The sequence below is a fragment of the Clarias gariepinus genome, chromosome 2, assembly GCF_024256425.1.
Source record: "Clarias gariepinus isolate MV-2021 ecotype Netherlands chromosome 2, CGAR_prim_01v2, whole genome shotgun sequence".
Classification (NCBI taxonomy): domain Eukaryota; kingdom Metazoa; phylum Chordata; class Actinopteri; order Siluriformes; family Clariidae; genus Clarias; species Clarias gariepinus.
In genome coordinates this window covers 51,446,316-51,465,168 of record NC_071101.1, presented here as the reverse complement: position 1 = coordinate 51,465,168, position 18,853 = coordinate 51,446,316, and the positions used below count along the sequence as shown (strand labels likewise).

The 18,853-nt window shown below is 41.5% G+C and overlaps 2 protein-coding genes across 4 annotated transcripts; both read right to left on the bottom strand.

Moving 5' to 3' along the window:
• Window positions 1–1,061: 1,061 nt before the first annotated feature.
• Window positions 1,062–11,729, bottom strand: traf3ip2a (TRAF3 interacting protein 2a). 3 transcript variants are annotated; one of them, XM_053515411.1, is made up of 10 exons: window positions 11,641–11,729; window positions 8,991–9,028; window positions 7,024–7,479; window positions 6,636–6,720; window positions 6,363–6,535; window positions 6,006–6,094; window positions 4,120–4,188; window positions 3,063–3,167; window positions 1,780–1,854; window positions 1,062–1,429 (listed from the first exon to the last, which is right to left on the bottom strand). In XM_053515411.1, exons 2-10 carry the CDS (start codon window positions 9,007–9,009, stop codon window positions 1,283–1,285), a joined length of 1,218 nt encoding a protein of 405 aa, XP_053371386.1. In that variant the 5' UTR covers window positions 9,010–9,028; window positions 11,641–11,729; the 3' UTR covers window positions 1,062–1,282. The 3 variants fall into 3 exon arrangements, with proteins under 3 accessions (XP_053371386.1, XP_053371379.1, XP_053371394.1); XM_053515404.1 differs by having other exon boundaries at window positions 11,617–11,680; XM_053515419.1 differs by lacking the exons at window positions 8,991–9,028; window positions 11,641–11,729 and adding an exon at window positions 7,954–8,757.
• Window positions 11,730–13,089: 1,360 nt separating this feature from the next.
• LOC128516596 (probable G-protein coupled receptor 139) lies at window positions 13,090–17,995 on the bottom strand. The gene is made up of 4 exons (XM_053490579.1): window positions 17,963–17,995; window positions 17,498–17,585; window positions 14,008–14,396; window positions 13,090–13,833 (listed from the first exon to the last, which is right to left on the bottom strand). Exons 2-4 carry the CDS (start codon window positions 17,571–17,573, stop codon window positions 13,147–13,149), a joined length of 1,152 nt encoding a protein of 383 aa, XP_053346554.1. The 5' UTR covers window positions 17,574–17,585; window positions 17,963–17,995; the 3' UTR covers window positions 13,090–13,146.
• Window positions 17,996–18,853: the final 858 nt, after the last annotated feature.

The window sequence follows — 18,853 nt, the reverse complement described above, 5'->3', positions numbered from 1 at the left end:
TATATTTTAAAATGTCAGTAAATGTTTACATTCAAAACAGTGTGTACATGAGCAAGATGGAGTGTGTGTTCAGGATCAGGATCAGTACTATAACGAGAAAGGGATTATAATCCATAAAATAAAAACACTGAAGGACAATAGATGGTTTACAAAACAGACTGTAATTCACAGCTCACATTATTGGGCTGTGAGGAGGAAGTGTGTTGTGTATCCTGTTCCCCGTGTGTGTGTGTGCTTATCAGCAGCTCCATTTACTGTAGTTAATCATTTGCACACATGAGCAGGAAAGGAACCGGTACCTCCAGATGATTTAAAGCACACCCTCTACTCTTACACACACACACACACACACACACGCAAACCAGGAGTGTGTGTATAATTTAACAGTATAAAGTCAGAACATACTTATTATTGTTTTAAAAAACTTGAGAACAGATTTTCCCGGATTGACTTGAACACAATTATACATGTGGGGTATCAAAAAGTTTCAAGATTTGCGTACCAGGGATCCCTTTCATCACACCTCCTCACTCAGACGCCACAGAATCTGGCATGTGATGAATTTCCGATGCACAAAGCTGCGAATCTCAAAAATAGACCATGAGAATGCACTCGGCCGAGCTGCTGACCTGACTCACCCTTACAGTTGTGGAGATGATGGGCTCTTCAGCTGTGAAGAAGGTCTTCCTGATCTCTTGTCTTCTTCCACTCTTGAAGCACGTGTGCCACTTAAAAAAATCTCGTTGCAGCATCGCCGTGAACTTGTCGAATCAAGGCGATGTCTTTTGGCACGCTGACTTATGAAGGTCGGTGCTCCCTGTGACTGTGGCCTGGTGCTGCCACCTGTTGCGTGGTGTAGTGCACCGTTATTATAATTTACCCATCAATTTAATACAGTACACACATTTGGGAAAAAGTCTGCACACCCCTGGGACAAATCAGCTGAACCCTTTCCCCAGTCAGCACGATGGTTGATGTGTCTAGTTCATGTGTTCATACTGTGTCTATACATTAAACCTAAACACTCGTCTCAAAAATAAACATAAACACATTTCCTTAAAATAAATCTTTATTGTTTCAGGCTGATATGTAATTATTGAACATGTGGAAAGTTTTAAACTTCTTAAATACAGAGAAGAGAATTTGAGACATCGCATCAGGAAGGATTTCTTAAGACTTTTTCTTACAGTATTAGGTGTGAGCCATTATTTTCAAATTATATATCTATCTATCTCTAGAAGAGCTAAAGCACAGTAATGTGTGTGACGTATGTACGTGTGTGTCAGAGGGGTCTGATGCTGAGTGTGAGGTCACGGCCGATCGGTGGAGCGATGTATCTCTCCTCTCTGAGTAAACGCAGCAGCAGGTCCTGAGCATCGTGAGGCCACCGAAACACACGAGTGCTCTGTAACCACAGTGGGACATGACTCTACACACACACACACACACACACACATTTAGTTCAGAAACTGCTGTGTAAAAGTCTCACAAGAATCTCATCACTGATAAGCCCCGCCCACTTTAACAAAAAGTACCTTGTGATTGACATGCTAATCAACCGACCTACACGCCTGTGACATTTTACTCACCACTCTCTGCTTTAAATCAAACAACCGTATTAACATCTTTGCTAATATCTCCAAGCTAACTGTTAACCACGTGTGCTTAGCCCATCACATAGCTAGCTTAGCGCTTCAAAGCAAATCATCAAACGGCCTAACAGCATGTTAATACTTTTCACGTAATAACTTAGCTGTAATGCTAGATCTGTTAGCTCACCTGATTAGCGCAGGAGAAGAGAACGGGGACGAGTCTGAAGTTCAGACAGTGCTGCTGGATAAACTCGTTTTGCAGCTGTGAAAAAAAAATGAAACAAAATTAACCTTTCATATCAAACAGCATGTAATAACTCAGCGCCGCCTGAGCAAAAAAACACAAAAGTGTAATAAAATCATTTTTACATTCCGCTTACAAACTGCTTCCATCCTAAGAAAAAGCTAACGCAGCCAATAGTTAAGAAGCAGCTAGCATTCATGCACTGTTAGCATCTGTTAGCTCTGTGGTAACTTCCCCAGAATACTCAAATAAACTAAATTTTTATGAAAAACAGACTTGATACCATTAGCAATAAGCTTGTTGTAAAACTATAATTGCTAACACCGCTAGCAGTGAACAAAAAAGATGCTAAGTTCAGCTAACTGTTCACTTCGCTCAGCGATTCTCACATACCAGAGTAAAAGTCATTTTAATGATTAAAAAACTAAATTAAATGCCTCAGATAAACAGGCTAAAGAACATAAACCATAAAAAATAAAGTAATCAATAAATTTATACACAGGAATTAAAACAATTAAAGTGTTTAATGTGGCTGCAAAGCTAAACAGCTAACACACTGAACATAAGTTAGCATGACGAGACAGCAGTTAGCATAAACATTGTTCATAGGGTGTAAAAAATTACCTGGTGTTTGATAAAAGATCAATAAATAAAAACCTTTGTTAAAATACCACAGTGCAGAAACCCAGGCTTGATGTGTAAAAGTAAATATTCCTCTCATTAAAAAACAAAATAATAATAATAATAAAAATAATAATAAAAATAATGTTTTTCTGTGTATTAGAAAAATAACATTCATTTACAGTTTAGAGGAAAGCTAGCACGGTACAGATGATTAGCCTAGCAAGGGCAGGTTAGCAAAGTGTAACTGTAGCAGTTAGCCTGTATGAAGGAGAAGAGGGACGTGTTCAAAATGATAATTTACTTTTTTAACAATATTTTGAAGATTTAAATCCTAACCATGCAGAGAAGTCAGTGTTAGCATGCAGGTTTTAGTTTCCTTTAAACTAATTTTATTGTAATTATAATTTGTACTGAATAAAGTACAACACACATACACACATGTAATTACAGTATGTGTATGTGTGTGTAAGACGGGGAGCAATATTAGCATCTAGCGTCAGCATTCTATTAGCACTGTAGGCCAGCACAATCGATCAGCTGGTCTTGGGACAGGAAGTGAGACACTTGTAGTAAGGCATGGACATGAGCAGGCAGCTGGTCACCTGACTGTGTATGTATTTGGTATGCAGTCCGTGTTGGTCCGATCCGTCGCCCTCAATGTCAATCTTGTATTTGGGACTGATGACCATGATGATCAGAACCGATTTCTACAAAAAAAAAAGACACAGCTCGACATTCCTCACCCTATAAACTTTACCAGCCTTAACAGTAGCATTGTGTCCTAATGTTCAACAACTGCTCTTAGATTAGCATTATGTTACCAAGCTAGCATAATACTGCTGTTCCACACACAGTAAACAGTTAGCATCCACCCACTGTTAGCAACATTAGCATCAAAGTTAGAATTGTAAGACCTGCTAGATCACAGATCGTTTAAATGCTAACATTAAGGAGGTATTTGCAGTAAAGTTACAGTCAACCATGCTAACACAGCTAGCGTGAGATACAGTTTTTTTTCTCACTTAGCGATGGTAGTGCCGAGAAAGAGCACAGGAGGCGTTGTCAATGCAATGCTAACAGGATAAACACTAAACTTCACTTCATCAGCAGGAGGCGCTGTGCAGTGCAAAAGTTACCCCACTTTAGTAGCAAATTAATCATATGTGTTATAACAAATAATAATATTGCTTCTTAGCTCATAACTTTATTACTACAACAAACTCATTAACTCATAATAAATATGCTAATTATTAATTGATTGAATTAAAGAATAATTTATTAAAATGAGTGAATGTTAATTTATAACAAACGTTAATAAAAAAGTAAATAAAACAAAAATAAATAGATAAGTAAATTAATAAATAACTTTTTATAAACAAACAAAAAAATAATTAGTTTTGAACAGTAAGTATTATGAAACTATTATGAGTGAAAAAATATATATAAATATATATAAATTTATATATATATATATGACATTATTTTTTGCACAGAAACAGATCCTTATTACACCCACACAAACAATTAAAGTGTAAAAATGGAAAATAGAATAAGGAAAATGCTGCTCCTTTGAGCTAATATAAACATGAATATTCTTCTTGTTGAAATACAGGCTTAACTAATTACAGAGACATTAATAAGAATAAACGAGAAACTCACGTCTTTTAAGTAGCCGTCCATCCACTTGTTGACGTTCATCTGCCGCACAGCATTATCGAAGATATCAATCTAGAGCACAGAGATGAACAGAGCCGTGTCATGTACAGATTGTTAAAGGGAGGCGGTCACAGATCGTTAAAGGGAGGCGGTCACAGATCGTTAAAGGGAGGCGGTTACAGATCGTTAAAGGGAGGCGGGTACAGATCGTTAAAGGGAGGCGGGTACAGATCGTTAAAGGGAGGCGGGTACAGATCGTTAAAGGGAGGCGGTTACAGATCGTTAAAGGGAGGCGGTTACAGATCGTTAAAGGGAGGCGGTTACAGATCGCTAAAGGGAGGCGGTTACAGATCGTTAAAGGGAGGCGGTTACAGATCGTTAAAGGGAGGCGGTCACAGAATGTAAAGGGAGGCGGTCACAGATCGTTAAAGGGAGGCGGTTACAGATCGTTAAAGGGAGGCGGTTACAGATCGTTAAAGGGAGACGGTTACAGATCGTTAAAGGGGGGCGGTCACAGATCGTTAAAGGGGGGCGGTCACAGATCGTTAAAGGGAGGCGGTTACAGATCGTTAAAGGGAGGCGGTTACAGATCGTTAAAGGGAGGCGGTTACAGATCGTTAAAGGGAGGCGGTTACAGATCGTTAAAGGGAGGCGGTTACAGATCGTTAAAGGGAGGCGGTTACAGATCGTTAAAGGGAGGCGGTCACAGATCGTTAAAGGGAGGCGGTTACAGATCGTTAAAGGGAGGCGGTTACAGATCGCTAAAGGGAGGCGGTTACAGATCGCTAAAGGGAGGCGGTTACAGATCGTTAAAGGGAGGCGGTTACAGATCGTTAAAGGGAGGCGGTTACAGATCGTTAAAGGGAGACGGTCACAGATCGTTAAAGGGAGTCGGTCACAGATCGTTAAAGGGAGGCGGTTACAGATCGTTAAAGGGAGGCGGTTACAGATCGTTAAAGGGAGGCGGTTACAGATCGTTAAAGGGAGACGGTCACAGATCGTTAAAGGGAGGCGGTCACAGATCGTTAAAGGGAGGCGGTTACAGATCGTTAAAGGGAGGCGGTTACAGATCGTTAAAGGGAGACGGTTACAGATCGTTAAAGGGAGACGGTTACAGATCGTTAAAGGGAGACGGTTACAGATCGTTAAAGGGAGACGGTTACAGATCGTTAAAGGGAGACGGTTACAGATCGTTAAAGGGAGACGGTTACAGATCGTTAAAGGGAGGCGGTTACAGATCGTTAAAGGGAGGCGGTTACAGATCGTTAAAGGGAGACGGTCACAGATCGTTAAAGGGAGTCGGTCACAGATCGTTAAAGGGAGGCGGTTACAGATCGTTAAAGGGAGACGGTTACAGATTGTTAAAGGGAGGCGGTCACAGATCGTTAAAGGGAGGCGGTCACAGATCGATAAAGGGAGGCGGTTACAGATCGTTAAAGGGAGGCGGTTACAGATCGTTAAAGGGAGGCGGTCACAGATCGTTAAAGGGAGGCGGTTACAGATCGATAAAGGGAGGTGGTTACAGATCGTTAAAGGGAGGCGGGTACAGATCGTTAAAGGGAGGCGGTCACAGATCGTTAAAGGGAGGCGGTCACAGATCGTTAAAGGGAGGCGTTCACAGATCGTTAAAGGGAGGCGTTCACAGATCGTTAAAGGGAGGCGGTCACAGATCGTTAAAGGGAGGCGGTCACAGATCGTTAAAGGGAGGCGTTCACAGATCGTTAAAGGGAGGCGGTCACAGATCGTTAAAGAGAGGCGGTCACAGATCGTTAAAGTGAGCCGGTCACAGATCGATAAAGGGAGGCGGTTACAGATCGCTAAAGGGAGGCGGTTACAGATCGTTAAAAGGGGGCAGTTAATAGAGATGTAGATGAGAAGCTGAGACTCACGGCAGGTCGGAAGCCTTGATTTATTAAAAATTTCACAAAGGGAAAAATCTCCTCGGCGACGTCCACAGAGTATGTGATGAAAACAGTTCCTAAAAATCACAGACATTAGACATTAGCTTTTCATATTGTATTTACACAATTTTATATAAAAGACCTGAAGTCTTTACTGCTTTGAGTTGGCACTTTTTCTAATTCTAATTTTAATACTAATTCAGCTAACAAATGACGTAAGACTGGTCTTTGATTTAGCACCTCTGTAATGTGGAGCAGAATCGTCTATTATAAACTCTAATATAAACACAAATGATCTGGAATTTTATCGAAATTTTCTTAGAATTGTGCTGAAACGCGGCTCACGGCAGTCGTCGGGGAGACTGATGGTGCGTCTCACTTCCTGTACGGGGAGACAGCCAGGTCGGATTCCCTGAGAGGGAAGAATGCACGCCTCCATCATCATATCAGACGTGTCTCTCACAGGGGTGGTGGCTTGGGGTGTCGCCATGGCAACTGCAGGTTGAAGGGCCTCCAGCCTACAGGAAATTGTACAAAGTGTGTTTATACACGTAGTTTATGTAATGTATGTTATTGTGTATGTGTGTGTTTGTGTGTGTTTGTGTGTAAGTGTGTAACCTGTCTTGCATGTGCTCCTGGTAATTAAGTATGTGTGGTGTTGGCAATTTAGCAGGTGGAGGTGGACATCTGTAACAGTGAGAATCTACAGCACACACACACACACACACACACACACATACAAAAAAAGAAAGTAAGAAAGAATAACGTACAACGCCATACATTAAACAGAACCTGCATGCCAAGATAACATGACGAATGAATGAATGGTAGTTGTCAAGGTGACGTTACCACGATGGTGGTTGTCATGGAAACCTTAACAGTGGTGTGAGCTAGTAGTACTAGCACTAACAAAGGTTGTGTAGAGAGCAAGAGCACACAGGTGTGCTACATAATGTGCATAATCATGAATATTCATACATTATGCATGAACTGTAGCTGTACGTACGTAGATGTGTCATGCCGGGACTCTTTCCCATATCGGAGCGAAGAGGAAGAGGTGGCTCCAGACTCTCTTCATCCTCACTCGGAACATTCCACTGGTGTTTCACCCCGTGAGCCGCTGCAGGGAACATCGCAGAGACGTTCTCACACATCTCGTCTTCTAGGGCGAGCCGGACCTCACCCCCCTGTGGGTCCCGGAGACGATGAACACGTGATACACCCAGCTGGGTGGGCTTGATTATAGGCCTGTTGACCTTCGGCCCCAATGCACGACCTCTTAAACAGTCATCTGGGCATCTGACCTCTTGCCTGCCATTAACCATGAGGTCATTGCTTAGGGGTGTGATGTCATCAACATGCGCCGAACATTCCAAACAGGCTGGCCAGGCCAAGTCCAGACACGAAGACGTCATCGACTCGTCCATCTCGACTGGGAGGCTGCGGTGACGGCAGGACGCTTCTGAAGGAGAGAAAGGAAAGAGAAAGAGTCTTAATTAGAGAGTGAAAAAACACAATGAATAAAAGTGAGCCCAGAAATCGGCAAACATGTTTAGAATATATATATATATAAAAGTAAATAAAGAAATTTAAATTACATTTGTGGAGATTTTTCTGTTTTAATTCTGTAATTAATAAATGTTAATGCTGCTAGCATGCCAAGTAATCTTTAAATGCTTAGAGAACTCGAACTACAAAAAGCGTAAGTTAATTAAGAAAAAAATATTTTCAAAATACTAAAAAAAATTTGCTTAGCAGATGTCTGTTTTAGTTTATAAAAATTTTTTTAAAATCTGGGTGTAACCTGAAACCGAGTGCTGATAATAGACAGTACCAGCACTGGGACGTTTAACTAGACGCATCACTCGGCGTCCCACAGCGGTTAATTACATTTACATTACGGCGTTTGAGAGCAACCTTATCCAGAGTGACTTACTTTTTTCTCTCATTATACGTTTGAGCAGTTGAGGGTAATGGCCTCGCTCAAGGGTCCAACAGGGGCAACTTGGTGGTGGTTGGGTTCGAACCTGGGACTTTCGATCACAAGTCCAATGCCTTAACCACTGAGCTACCCCTGACCCAATGACACTAACTGTGTGTCTCGGCGTGGGTGAGAGTAGGTCTGTACGGTCCGCAGTACTGAGGAGAGAGCAGCTGTCTGACTAAACCCACATTCACACCCAGTCACAGAAGCACTTTCAGTAAGAACACACATCTGATAACGTTATGGCGTCTTAAACAACACGCCGTCTCTGCACTCATCACTTCTAAGTCTAAAGCTAACTAGCTTCTAACACAAGGCTGAATCCCAAATCCCTCTCTAACCCCTTATCAAGGGCACTACTTGGTGTGTGGAACAAGGGGGGGGTGTACTCCCTACATAGTGCACTAGCTTTCCATTTAACACTATTTTGGATTCGACCCCAGAACCCTGAAGTTAACGGAGCTGATATTCTAAAGTGTAATAAGTGTAAATATACTGTACAGTAGATCTGGTGAGTTTCTCAGGACTGTCCACCACCTCCATGGTTTATTCTCATCACCTTCTCCCTACAGAGTACCGCTAAGAGTTTAACACCACTCTCACCTCCTGTTAATTACGCTAACTGTCGCTCGTCAACTGTCAGTCAGTTATTTAGTTCCACCAGGCGCGGAAGGATATGTGTGGGCGGAGCTAAATAACTGTTTAAATAAAGAAACAAATCTGTTGATAATAAATGGAGTTTCTGGAACTGTTGTATAAAGCAATATCACATGAGGTCACTCAAGGTCATGCTGTTGTTTTGAATATCAGCACGGCTGTGATACCTCAGTACCATTGTGCCTACGGACGCATCACAGCTGTGCTGATATTCAGTAGAACAGCATGACCCTAAGTGTGATATTAGTTATGGGTAAAATATTATACACTTATGATCACATGTAAAAAAAGAAAAGTAAAAAAGATGAAGCGAGATTCAGAAGCTACGATACCTGAATGTGATGCCATCATTCATTCTCTTACGGCCAAACTGCAAGAAAAAAAAAAAATGATCAAACTAGTCAAAAGATAGTTTTTTGGAAAAATGTAGAAATTATATACAATGATGATAAAGTCACATGTAAGGAAAGTAAGTCTGTATTCATATAGCACTTTTCCATCACAAAATGCTTTGGAAGATAAAATAGATCAAAGAGACACACTGAAAAATAGAATATAAAAAATGAATACATAAAAAAATAAATAGGATTATATGGAAAACTATTGACATAAAACTGTACATTAAAAATACAGACTAGACATTGGACTAGACAATGTTAAGAATGAGTTGAGAATGAATTACAGTCATCTAATCACGATGAGGTAAATGTGTGAATAAACAGTTAACTCAATGTTTTTCAAGAGCGAGTGAGACGGTACAGAGCATCCGGACAGTATTCACAGCGCTTCACTCGGAATCGCAATCGGAAGATCCCAGGTTCAAACCCCACAACCGCCAAGTTGCCACTGTTGGGCCCTTGAGCGCGGCCCTTAACCCTCAACTGCTCAGATTTATAATGAGATTAAAAAAAATGTATGCCGCTCTGGATAAGAGCGTCTGCCAAATGCCTAAATGTATTCACAGTCTTATTGTAAAATTATTTTAATTCATAATTTTTCTCTAAATTCTAGGTTCTTGGTCACCTCCCTGACTAAGGCCCTTCTCACTTTTGCCGGGCGGCCCGCACTAAGAAGAGTCCTGGTGTTCCAGACTTCTTCCATTTATGGATGATGGAGGCCACTGAGCTCATCTAAACCTTCATTGCTGCAGAAAAGTTTCTGTTTTCATTTTCTACTTTTGAATAAATTTGGAAAACAACCTTCTTTCACATTGTCATTATGAGGTTTATTGTTTGAAAAATAACGAGTTTAATCCATTTTAAAATAAGGCTGTAACATAACAAAATATGGAAAAAGTGAAACGTTGTGAATACTTTCCGCATGCTCTGTAACGTGACCCAGAGTCAGTAGTGCTTTTTCTTTTCTTTTTTTTCAAATTTTGTTACAACTGTAAACAAACTAAGCAAATAATTTGGTTCCACCACAAAGGTAGGATTATAGAGGAACTGCACCATTTTCTTACTCAAATACAAACATTAAAAAACAAATTAAACATTAATTAATTCATTAAACAAATATAATTATTTATTTTTGTTTGTTATTTAACAAAAAATATTTAAAACATTAATTAAGTAAAGATTCTAAATTTACCGATGACGATATATGAACCGCCACATGTAGAATCACAATACATAACTGAATCTATTTCCCCAATCTCTAGGAGTCAACTGTACAGTAACACAGAGACTCTGTGTCTGAGGATTTTACAGATAAGGACAAAACTCCAAGACTTTCCTATATCTTTAGGACAAAACCAGCACAAACCCAAATAAGGACTTTAGACTAGTAATTAAGCAAAGTTTTGCCCTATTTTCATGGTTAAGACATGTGTATACTGTAACTGTAAATCATCTGCATAGCAATGATAAGAAATTCCTTCAAATGTTCTTATCAGGTGCCCAAGTGGAAGCAAACAAAGAGAAAATAAAACAGGACCTAAAAGAGAACCCTGTGGCACCCCGTATATAGCAGAGGTGCATGTGATAAGACATCATTACTTGAAAGATATCAAGAGAACCATTAAGTTGAGTTTGAGAGACCTGCCCGCTGCCCGAACGTATCAATAAGTGTCCGACGGTCCACCTGGTCAAACTGAGCATCTTCCTGAATCTCGCTAAATTAAAAGTTAGAGGCTCTAAAAATTAGAGGCTCTAAGACGTGTCGTTTTAGGAGAATGTAACTTGCTAATACTGGATCAAGAATATTGTGTGCGTTTAAAGCTCCAGTGAGTGGGTCAGCAACTCCTTTCTAATATCTAAGGGATTAGATATTAACTGCAGCTTAGATAAAATAGCTTAGCTAAAAGTGGCTAAATAGAAGCGTGGAGGTACACAAACAGAGGCCAGTGAGTCATTAATAATTAGTTGTACAGATGGTCCAGTTTGTATCTGTACACACAGAACTGAACTGTTCTTTTGTTTGTCACTGATGTTGTTTGACAATTTTTTTATACCTTAAAATGCTCATTATTTGCTTTTTAAGTTAATTAAGTGTTTGTGTTAATATTCATGCTCTCTGTGTTATTAATGCGTTCAACATGTCGTAGTGCTAATAAAGTTCCCTGGAGTTGCTCAAGTTCAGCCTGGGGTTAAACTGCAGGCTCTAGAGTCAAGACAGCGCATACAAGAAGCTGATCATCACGGGTGTTTCTGGAGTCACGTGACCCTCTGGACTTTCTATTATTATTTTTTCATGTTTAGACTTACAGGATGCAGAGAGTCTAATTATAATATCTAACATCAATTTTAACCAACTTCATATACAATAACTTACACAAAAAAGGCTTTACACACACACACACACACACACACACACACACACACCAACCTTTCTTCCCTTTAACATGGACTTTACTCCAACTAAACTTCTGTGTGGATCACACACACACACACACACACACACACACACATATTCAGATTAAAATAAGAAATCATTTCTCTAACCTGCTCGTGCTCTTACCTGTCTCAGGTGTGTCAGACTCACCTGTGCGATACACGGAAGTGTTTCCTGTTTTCACCTCTTACAGGAAGAAGTATTAAATTACAAAGCACGGAAATCCCCTAGTACAGCTGTCAAACCGGTTGTGTGTGTGTGTGTGAGAGATAGAGAGAGAGAGAGAGAGATGGGGGGGGGGGGGAGGGGTTGTTGGGATATCGACAATACATAGCAAATACCTCCACCTAGTGGCTTTTTAAAAGCATTTCAAAATGTATTAATTATTATTATTATCATTATTATTATTATTATTATTGTTATTTGTATTATTATTCATGGTGCTTGCAAAGCATCACTATTATTATCTCACAGGCATATTATATTTTTTCTTCTTCTTCTGTACAAAGTTTTGGCATATACTTAGCCCAGTACCGTTTGTTATAGGTTGAATATTGAGACCTAAAACTTTTTGCGAGAGGTGCCCAAATCTACCCCATTGACATATTATGGTTTACGTGGTAAAATACTGTTCCAAAAATCTCATAGACATTGAGACCAACTTTGATGGATTCTAGTGCAGAGCAAGAATTTTGTTCTTCTTAAAATCTACCTCTCTAGTTATTATTATTATTGTTTGGAATGTTTTTTTAAAGAATAGTTTTTAAGTTTAAAGTTTTAGTTTTGCTTTTCAGTCCCTCTGACTCTCTAACCCACCTGCTCCCCTCTCACCCACCCACATCCACGCCACACCCCAACCCCAACCCTCTCACCCACCCACATCCACGTCACACCCCAACCCTGACCCTCTCACCCACCCACATCCACGCCACACCCCAACCCCAACCCTCTCACCCACCCACATCCACGCCACACCCCAACCCCGACCCTCTCACCCACCCACATCCACGCCACACCCCAACCCTGACCCTCTCACCCACCCACATCCACGCCACACCCCAACCCTGACCCTCTCACCCACCCACATCCACGCCACACCCCAACCCTGACCCTCTCACCCACCCACATCCACGCCACACCCCAACCCTGACCCTCTCACTCTCAGATTGATGCTACATCTTACCCCCTAACACATTCATGCCACACCCCACCATCTGACGCTCTTGCCTCCCCATATCCATACCATGACCAACCCCTGACCCTTTGTCCCATTCTCGTCTATTCCAGATCCTGCCTTCGACACCCTGGCCCACCTGCTTCCATGCCACACCCTATCCCTCACTCTCTAGTGCACTCTTTTCAAGGCCAAACCCTGCCATCTGCTCCTTAAATCCATTCTCTTCCACGACACATCCTGCACTTGACATTCTGGCCCAACTTGTTTTATGTCACACCCTTGACTTGAGCTTTCCTTAAATTTGAGGACTTCAACGAAACACCAAAATTGCACAAAACACACAAACTGCAGCCTAAAAAACGCCTTCTGTACACTCAGCATTTTTTGTTTGATAACAATCTTTATTAAACAGCAGTTTCAGGAGAAGGATGGCTGGTGTTTGTTAATTTTGTTTTATTTCTCAGTCTCATGCAGCGCTCTCAGAACTGTTTCAGGGTCCAGAATGTGCTGGAACCATCTGAGCTTCTGCTGTTGGATGCTGTAGGACTCTCCAAGTGTCTCAGTTTGGTGAGAACAATAGAGACAGGGTCTTGTCCAGCCTTTTCTCTGTGCTCAGCTACAGAGAAGACCTTCATGGTGGTTTGTGTAAAAAGGGAGCCTAGTTCTCGGGCTCGGACTCGGCAGCGGAACGTGTTGCCGATCTCTTGCCGGAACCTGCTGCTCGCCACGCAGTACAGCAGGAAGTTGGTGCCGGAGTTGAGGTTGTGCAGCATGTTGGCCACGTCTCCGATGACGTTGATGGCGATGGTGTAGTCATCTCGGTCGAATTCTTTGTGGTTGTGTTTGGTGCGCAGGATGCAGTAGGTGACAAAGCGTGGCAAGCTGAGAACCACAAATGCCACAGAGACGATACCAAGCAGCACTAAAGTCCTGCGGGCAGAACCTCGTGTCTGACGAGCCCGGATTGTCCGCCGTTCCTCTTTAGTGAATAGACGACCGGAGCTGAGCAGCTGGTACGCGATCAAAGAGTTAAAGATGATAACAAGCAGTATGGGAACTCCGCTGGACAGGAAGGACGTGACCCAAACCACCACAGTGGAGTAGAATGCGTCTCGGTAAAGACAGCGCGGAACCGTAACAGTCTGTCCATGCATAGTCAGATTCACCTGGAAGATGGAGAACATTAAAAATTAACAACAGCAATAACAAGATAAAGCACTATTCATTACACCACATGTAATTATATTTTTATAGTTTAACAACGTGTTAAGTTTAACAAGCGTAATACATATCTACACATAAATCAAAGCGTAAATAAAAAGAGTGTGCTGTTTCTGCACCTGCACCACCACGTTGATCCAGCAGAGGGGGATGGAGGCCAGGTGTGAGAGCAGGACGATGGTGGTGCAGGTGAGGAGGGCATGTCTGACCTGCAGGTGGCGGTGGCGGCTCACCATTACCCTGAACACCAGGTAGCGCTCAATGGTGAAGGCTACTACCAGCCAGGCCGTGGCGTAGAACATTCCATACTGCAGGAAGTTTATGATGCCGCACCAAGGGTGCGAGTGCCAGAACGGATGCGGCTGCAAAAACACCAGGCTCAGGTCGAGCAGCGTCACCCACAGCAGGTACCAGGTGTCCACCAGCGCCAAGCAGCCCAGGTACACACGTGCCGAGTCCGACATACCGCACACATGCCAGCACAGCATGTAGAAAGTGAAGAGGTTTGCTAGGGCAGAATACAGAACAAACAGGAAAAGTTTCTAAAACCTCTGTGAAGAATCAAGAAAATGATAGAACTGCTCTGAGAACGGTGACACCATGGAATTTGAGAACCCGACTGAGAATTACAGATTATCAAGAGTCTTAAACCTTATATAAGATTTGTATCCCTCTTACTGAAGAGTTGCGAACCCCACAAAAAGTTTTGCATCCCTCACACTGAAGAGTTTAGTACCCCACCTGAGGTTAGTATCCCTCCCATTAAAGAATCTAGAACCCCACAGGAGATGCAAATCCCCAGAAAATATTTGTTTCCTTCCTACAGAAAAATCTAGAACCCCACAGAAGCTTCATATCCTTGTATGAATCCAACCCCCCCCCCAACCCTAACCCTAAACCCCCCAAGATTTGTATCCCTCCCACTAAAGCATCTAAGACCCTAAAAAGAATGCAGCAGCAATAGCCTGCCTTAGGTAAAGGAGCAGATCTGGGGGACTCATGGACGTAGAGTATTATGGTGAACTGGTATGTTTGGATGCTGTCTTCCTCACTCTCATTGATCACTCAGGTTTGCTGATGGTGAGGTGATTGTTTGCTTTAAATCTCAGTTCCCCCTCATGTCTGTGTTTCCTTCTGGCTCCTCCCTTTTAGTTATGATGTCATAGTTAGTCCTGCTTGCACTTTGCACTAAATACACTATATTGCAAATGCTGAAGCATTGAGAGTTCCTTTCGCTGGAAGGGTCTAATCCCAACATCTGGAAAACAACCGTGCACCAGTTTCAACATGACTGCGCACCAGTGTACAAAGAAGAAATAAAGCTTTTATAGCTGTAAAAGGGGTGGGGCCAACAAAATTTTAAACCCTATGGATTAAGAATTGGAAGAACCCTTTCCAACTAAAGAATCTAGAACCCCACAGAAGATGCAAAATCCCTCTAAGATCTAATCCCAATTGATGTCTCTAGAACCGCAAAAAAAATTGTACCCCTCCCACTCGGGCATATACGTAGAACCCAAAAAAAGATCTGTATCGCGTGCACTGATGTTCTACAGATGTCTAGAACCACACAGAAGATTAGTATCTCTTTCATTGAAAGATCTAGAACCCCACAGAAAATGCATATCTCTCCCACTGAAGAATCTTTTTTTCAAAGGATGTTTTTTTTTTTTTAAATGTTAGGATTTATCAACCCAATGAGATTCTAAAACCCAAAACAAAAGCTTTCAGAACAACATAGAAAAAATCTAGAAATGCTTAAAGAAATTTTTAAATATTTTAACCATCGTCCTGGTTCTAGAACCCAGCTGAGGACTCCATACCCTCACTGCTGACTCTAGAACATGTTCATGATCTTTGGAACCTGCGATGATTCTAGAAACCTGTTGAGGATCCTAGATTACAAATAAAGATTGTAGAACCATATTAAAATTCAAACCCACTTAAAGGGGTCATACAGCACTACATGCACTTTTTTAAGCTGTTTGGACTGAACTGTGTGTTAGGAGAGTGCGTACACAACCACTCTACGATGATAAAGAGCCGTCCAGTGGTTTTCTTTTCGTTTATTACAGTAACATCCCCCTTCTGAAATCAGGCCAATCACAAATGCCTGTCGATGTGACGCCAAACCGACAGAGGCCGCTTCTACACAAGTTGATTGACACTGGTGTTTTAGCAAAGACCCGCCCCGAGTGAGAAGAAGCTGTCGGCCATTGTTTTTGCCGCTGGAGCAAAATGACGCCTAAGCGAGTGTTGTGTACAGTTGTTGGGTGTAATAGCGAACACAGCAGTCGTCATTCACTACCTAGGGTTAGTGACCTAGGGTACCTACCTAGGGTTAGGTATCTGAGCCACTGAGGACGCAGTGGCTGAATTTAGTTTTTAAAGCTAACGTCCCCGCTGATTTACCTAAATGTGTTCATGTTTGCGATAATCATTTTTCACCAGACTGCTTTATAAACGCGGGTCAATATAAAGCAGGTTTTACTAGGAAGCTGCTCCTAAAAATCGGATCTGTACTAACGCTTCGTGTTCCTGCTTCATCTTCACCAGGCTCAGTGAGTGTAATTTATTTTTCTATGACTCTTTGCGGATCGCCTTTTCTAATAATCACGATGAATGCGGAGTGTAAGTTAACTTATACTCTCATAGAACATGGTTATGGCTTCTTCTCTATGTACATCCGTCTCTATATAATTCCTAATCGCCCGTTTATAATAAACAATGCATTAAGGTGATTGTCTAGTTGCAAACTGTGTACGTAGTCGGAAAACTATATTATGCTTACCTTTGTTACGTTAGATGGTTTATAACGATGTCTGTCGAAGATTAAGAAGTCATGTAAACACATCAGTAAACACATCGCGTCCGTATCTCTCTCAGTAAGTTTCTCCGCTTTTGTTGTTGTTGCTCGCGGCAGCGTAACAGCCCGTTAATTCATGCCCATGCAGTGATGAGAAAGACAAATCGAGTCGATGCATGTCCATTCTTTTAATTTCTGCGTTGTCAGGCGATATTACAAACTTCCGCGTAGGTTCCGTACTTAAATCAAACCAAAAACGACTGAAGAAAACAGGCTCGGGCTCTATATTACAGCGTTTTCCAGTTTGGACTGGCGGGCTCAGCAGAGGTCATGAGCATTTAAATTAGCATGTACTGAAACAGGTTGCTGAGAACAGAGCTAGTTTTTACCAGGTAAAAGTAGTGTTTTTTTTACACAATCCTTTTGAATTTTTAATTAGTGTATAATACAAACTTTTCATTAGGACCCTAAAGATCATATTAACATTTAATGAAAAATATGATGTGTAGGACCTTTAAACCCACAGTTAACTAAACTCCAGAACCTGGGATTCTAGAACCTGGAAATGATGTATTTTAACAATATTTTCTTTAATAAACAATAAACCACGTTCATGATCTTTGGAATTTACTTGAAAGACTCTAGCAGCCGTCTGAAGATTCTAAAAAGCACACTGGGGCATCTACAGTAGGTACTGTGTGTGTGTGTGTGTGTGTGTGTGTGTGTATGTGTGTGTGTGTGACTCTGTTAATGTTCTGTGCCGCTTTAAAAGTCGTGTGTTTGTGATAAGGTGACTCACACACCTGGAATACCCAGAATGCACAGCAGCGGGTAGTACACCTTCTGAATGGTGTTGAAAACACTCGCTCCATCCATCATACAGCACTAATGCTGCAATAAAGTCATTACACACACACACACACACACACACACACACACATTATTGCATCGCCTCCTCGTATAACAATAAAATTACTAAATATATAAAATATAAAGATATTTTGGATGAAGCAACAAGTTAAAGAAAGCATCAGGTCACACACACACACACACACTCACACACACACACACAAAATGTCATTTTAAAACAATTGTAACATAATTAGCATTTTGTCTGCTCTATTTTCTTATAGGAATTATACATAATCTTTGCATACCACATCCAACATCCTGCAACACACACACACACACACACACACACTACATCAATATTGAGTTACACATCTATAGAACGTATACATTTGTATGAAGTGTGTGTGTGTACTCACTGCGACAGAGGAACGTATGTGACTGTGTGCAGGTAGTCGGACTCACCTAAGCCACCCACCCACCCACACACACACACACACACACACACACACTGGTAGCAGATGGGCAGACACGTAGCACATAAACGCACAGTACATTAGCTGAGGAGACAGGAAGTGGCGCTCACTCTCATCGATTTGTGGAATTTTTGAATTGAATATTGATTTGCTGAAAGTTTCCTCACAGTGTTGCGTAAACAACACAAACACACACATACACACACACACACACACACACACACCATACTAAACTAGTGGCTATATGAGTTTAGTATTAGTTAGCTAGCCTAGCCTGATAGCGAGAGTCACATGACTACGATAAGGTTTATATAATCAATTATCAATTAAGACTGAGGTCAGCTGTGATTAGTGTTTTACTGACTCGTTTACCTTCACTAAGAGATTTCCTCACTAACTGACTCGTCCTCCAGCCCTTTTCTAATAGACCACTTCACTGATGGCTTTCTCTATAACGTGATATCTGACTGGTTCTTCCTCACACTAGCAGGTTAAATCAGAAGATTGGTTCATTTAGACAACAAACATCTAAAGTGAAATAAACACTGGTATTTATGTTCTGACTCTACATTAGTCAGTGAGATCTTTATGTTTCACACACTGCAGAAGCAGAAACCCGTCTCAGAAACTTTCTGTCTGTGTGTCTGTCTGTGTGTCTGTATGTCTGTCTGTATGTCTGTCTGTCTGCCTGTATGTCTGTCTGTATGTCTGTCTGTGTGTCTGTCTGTCTGTGTGTCTGTATGTCTGTCTGTCTGTCTGTGTGTCTGTCTGTCTGTCTGTATGTCTGTCTGTATGTCTGTCTGTGTGTCTGTATGTCTGTCTGTATGTCTGTCT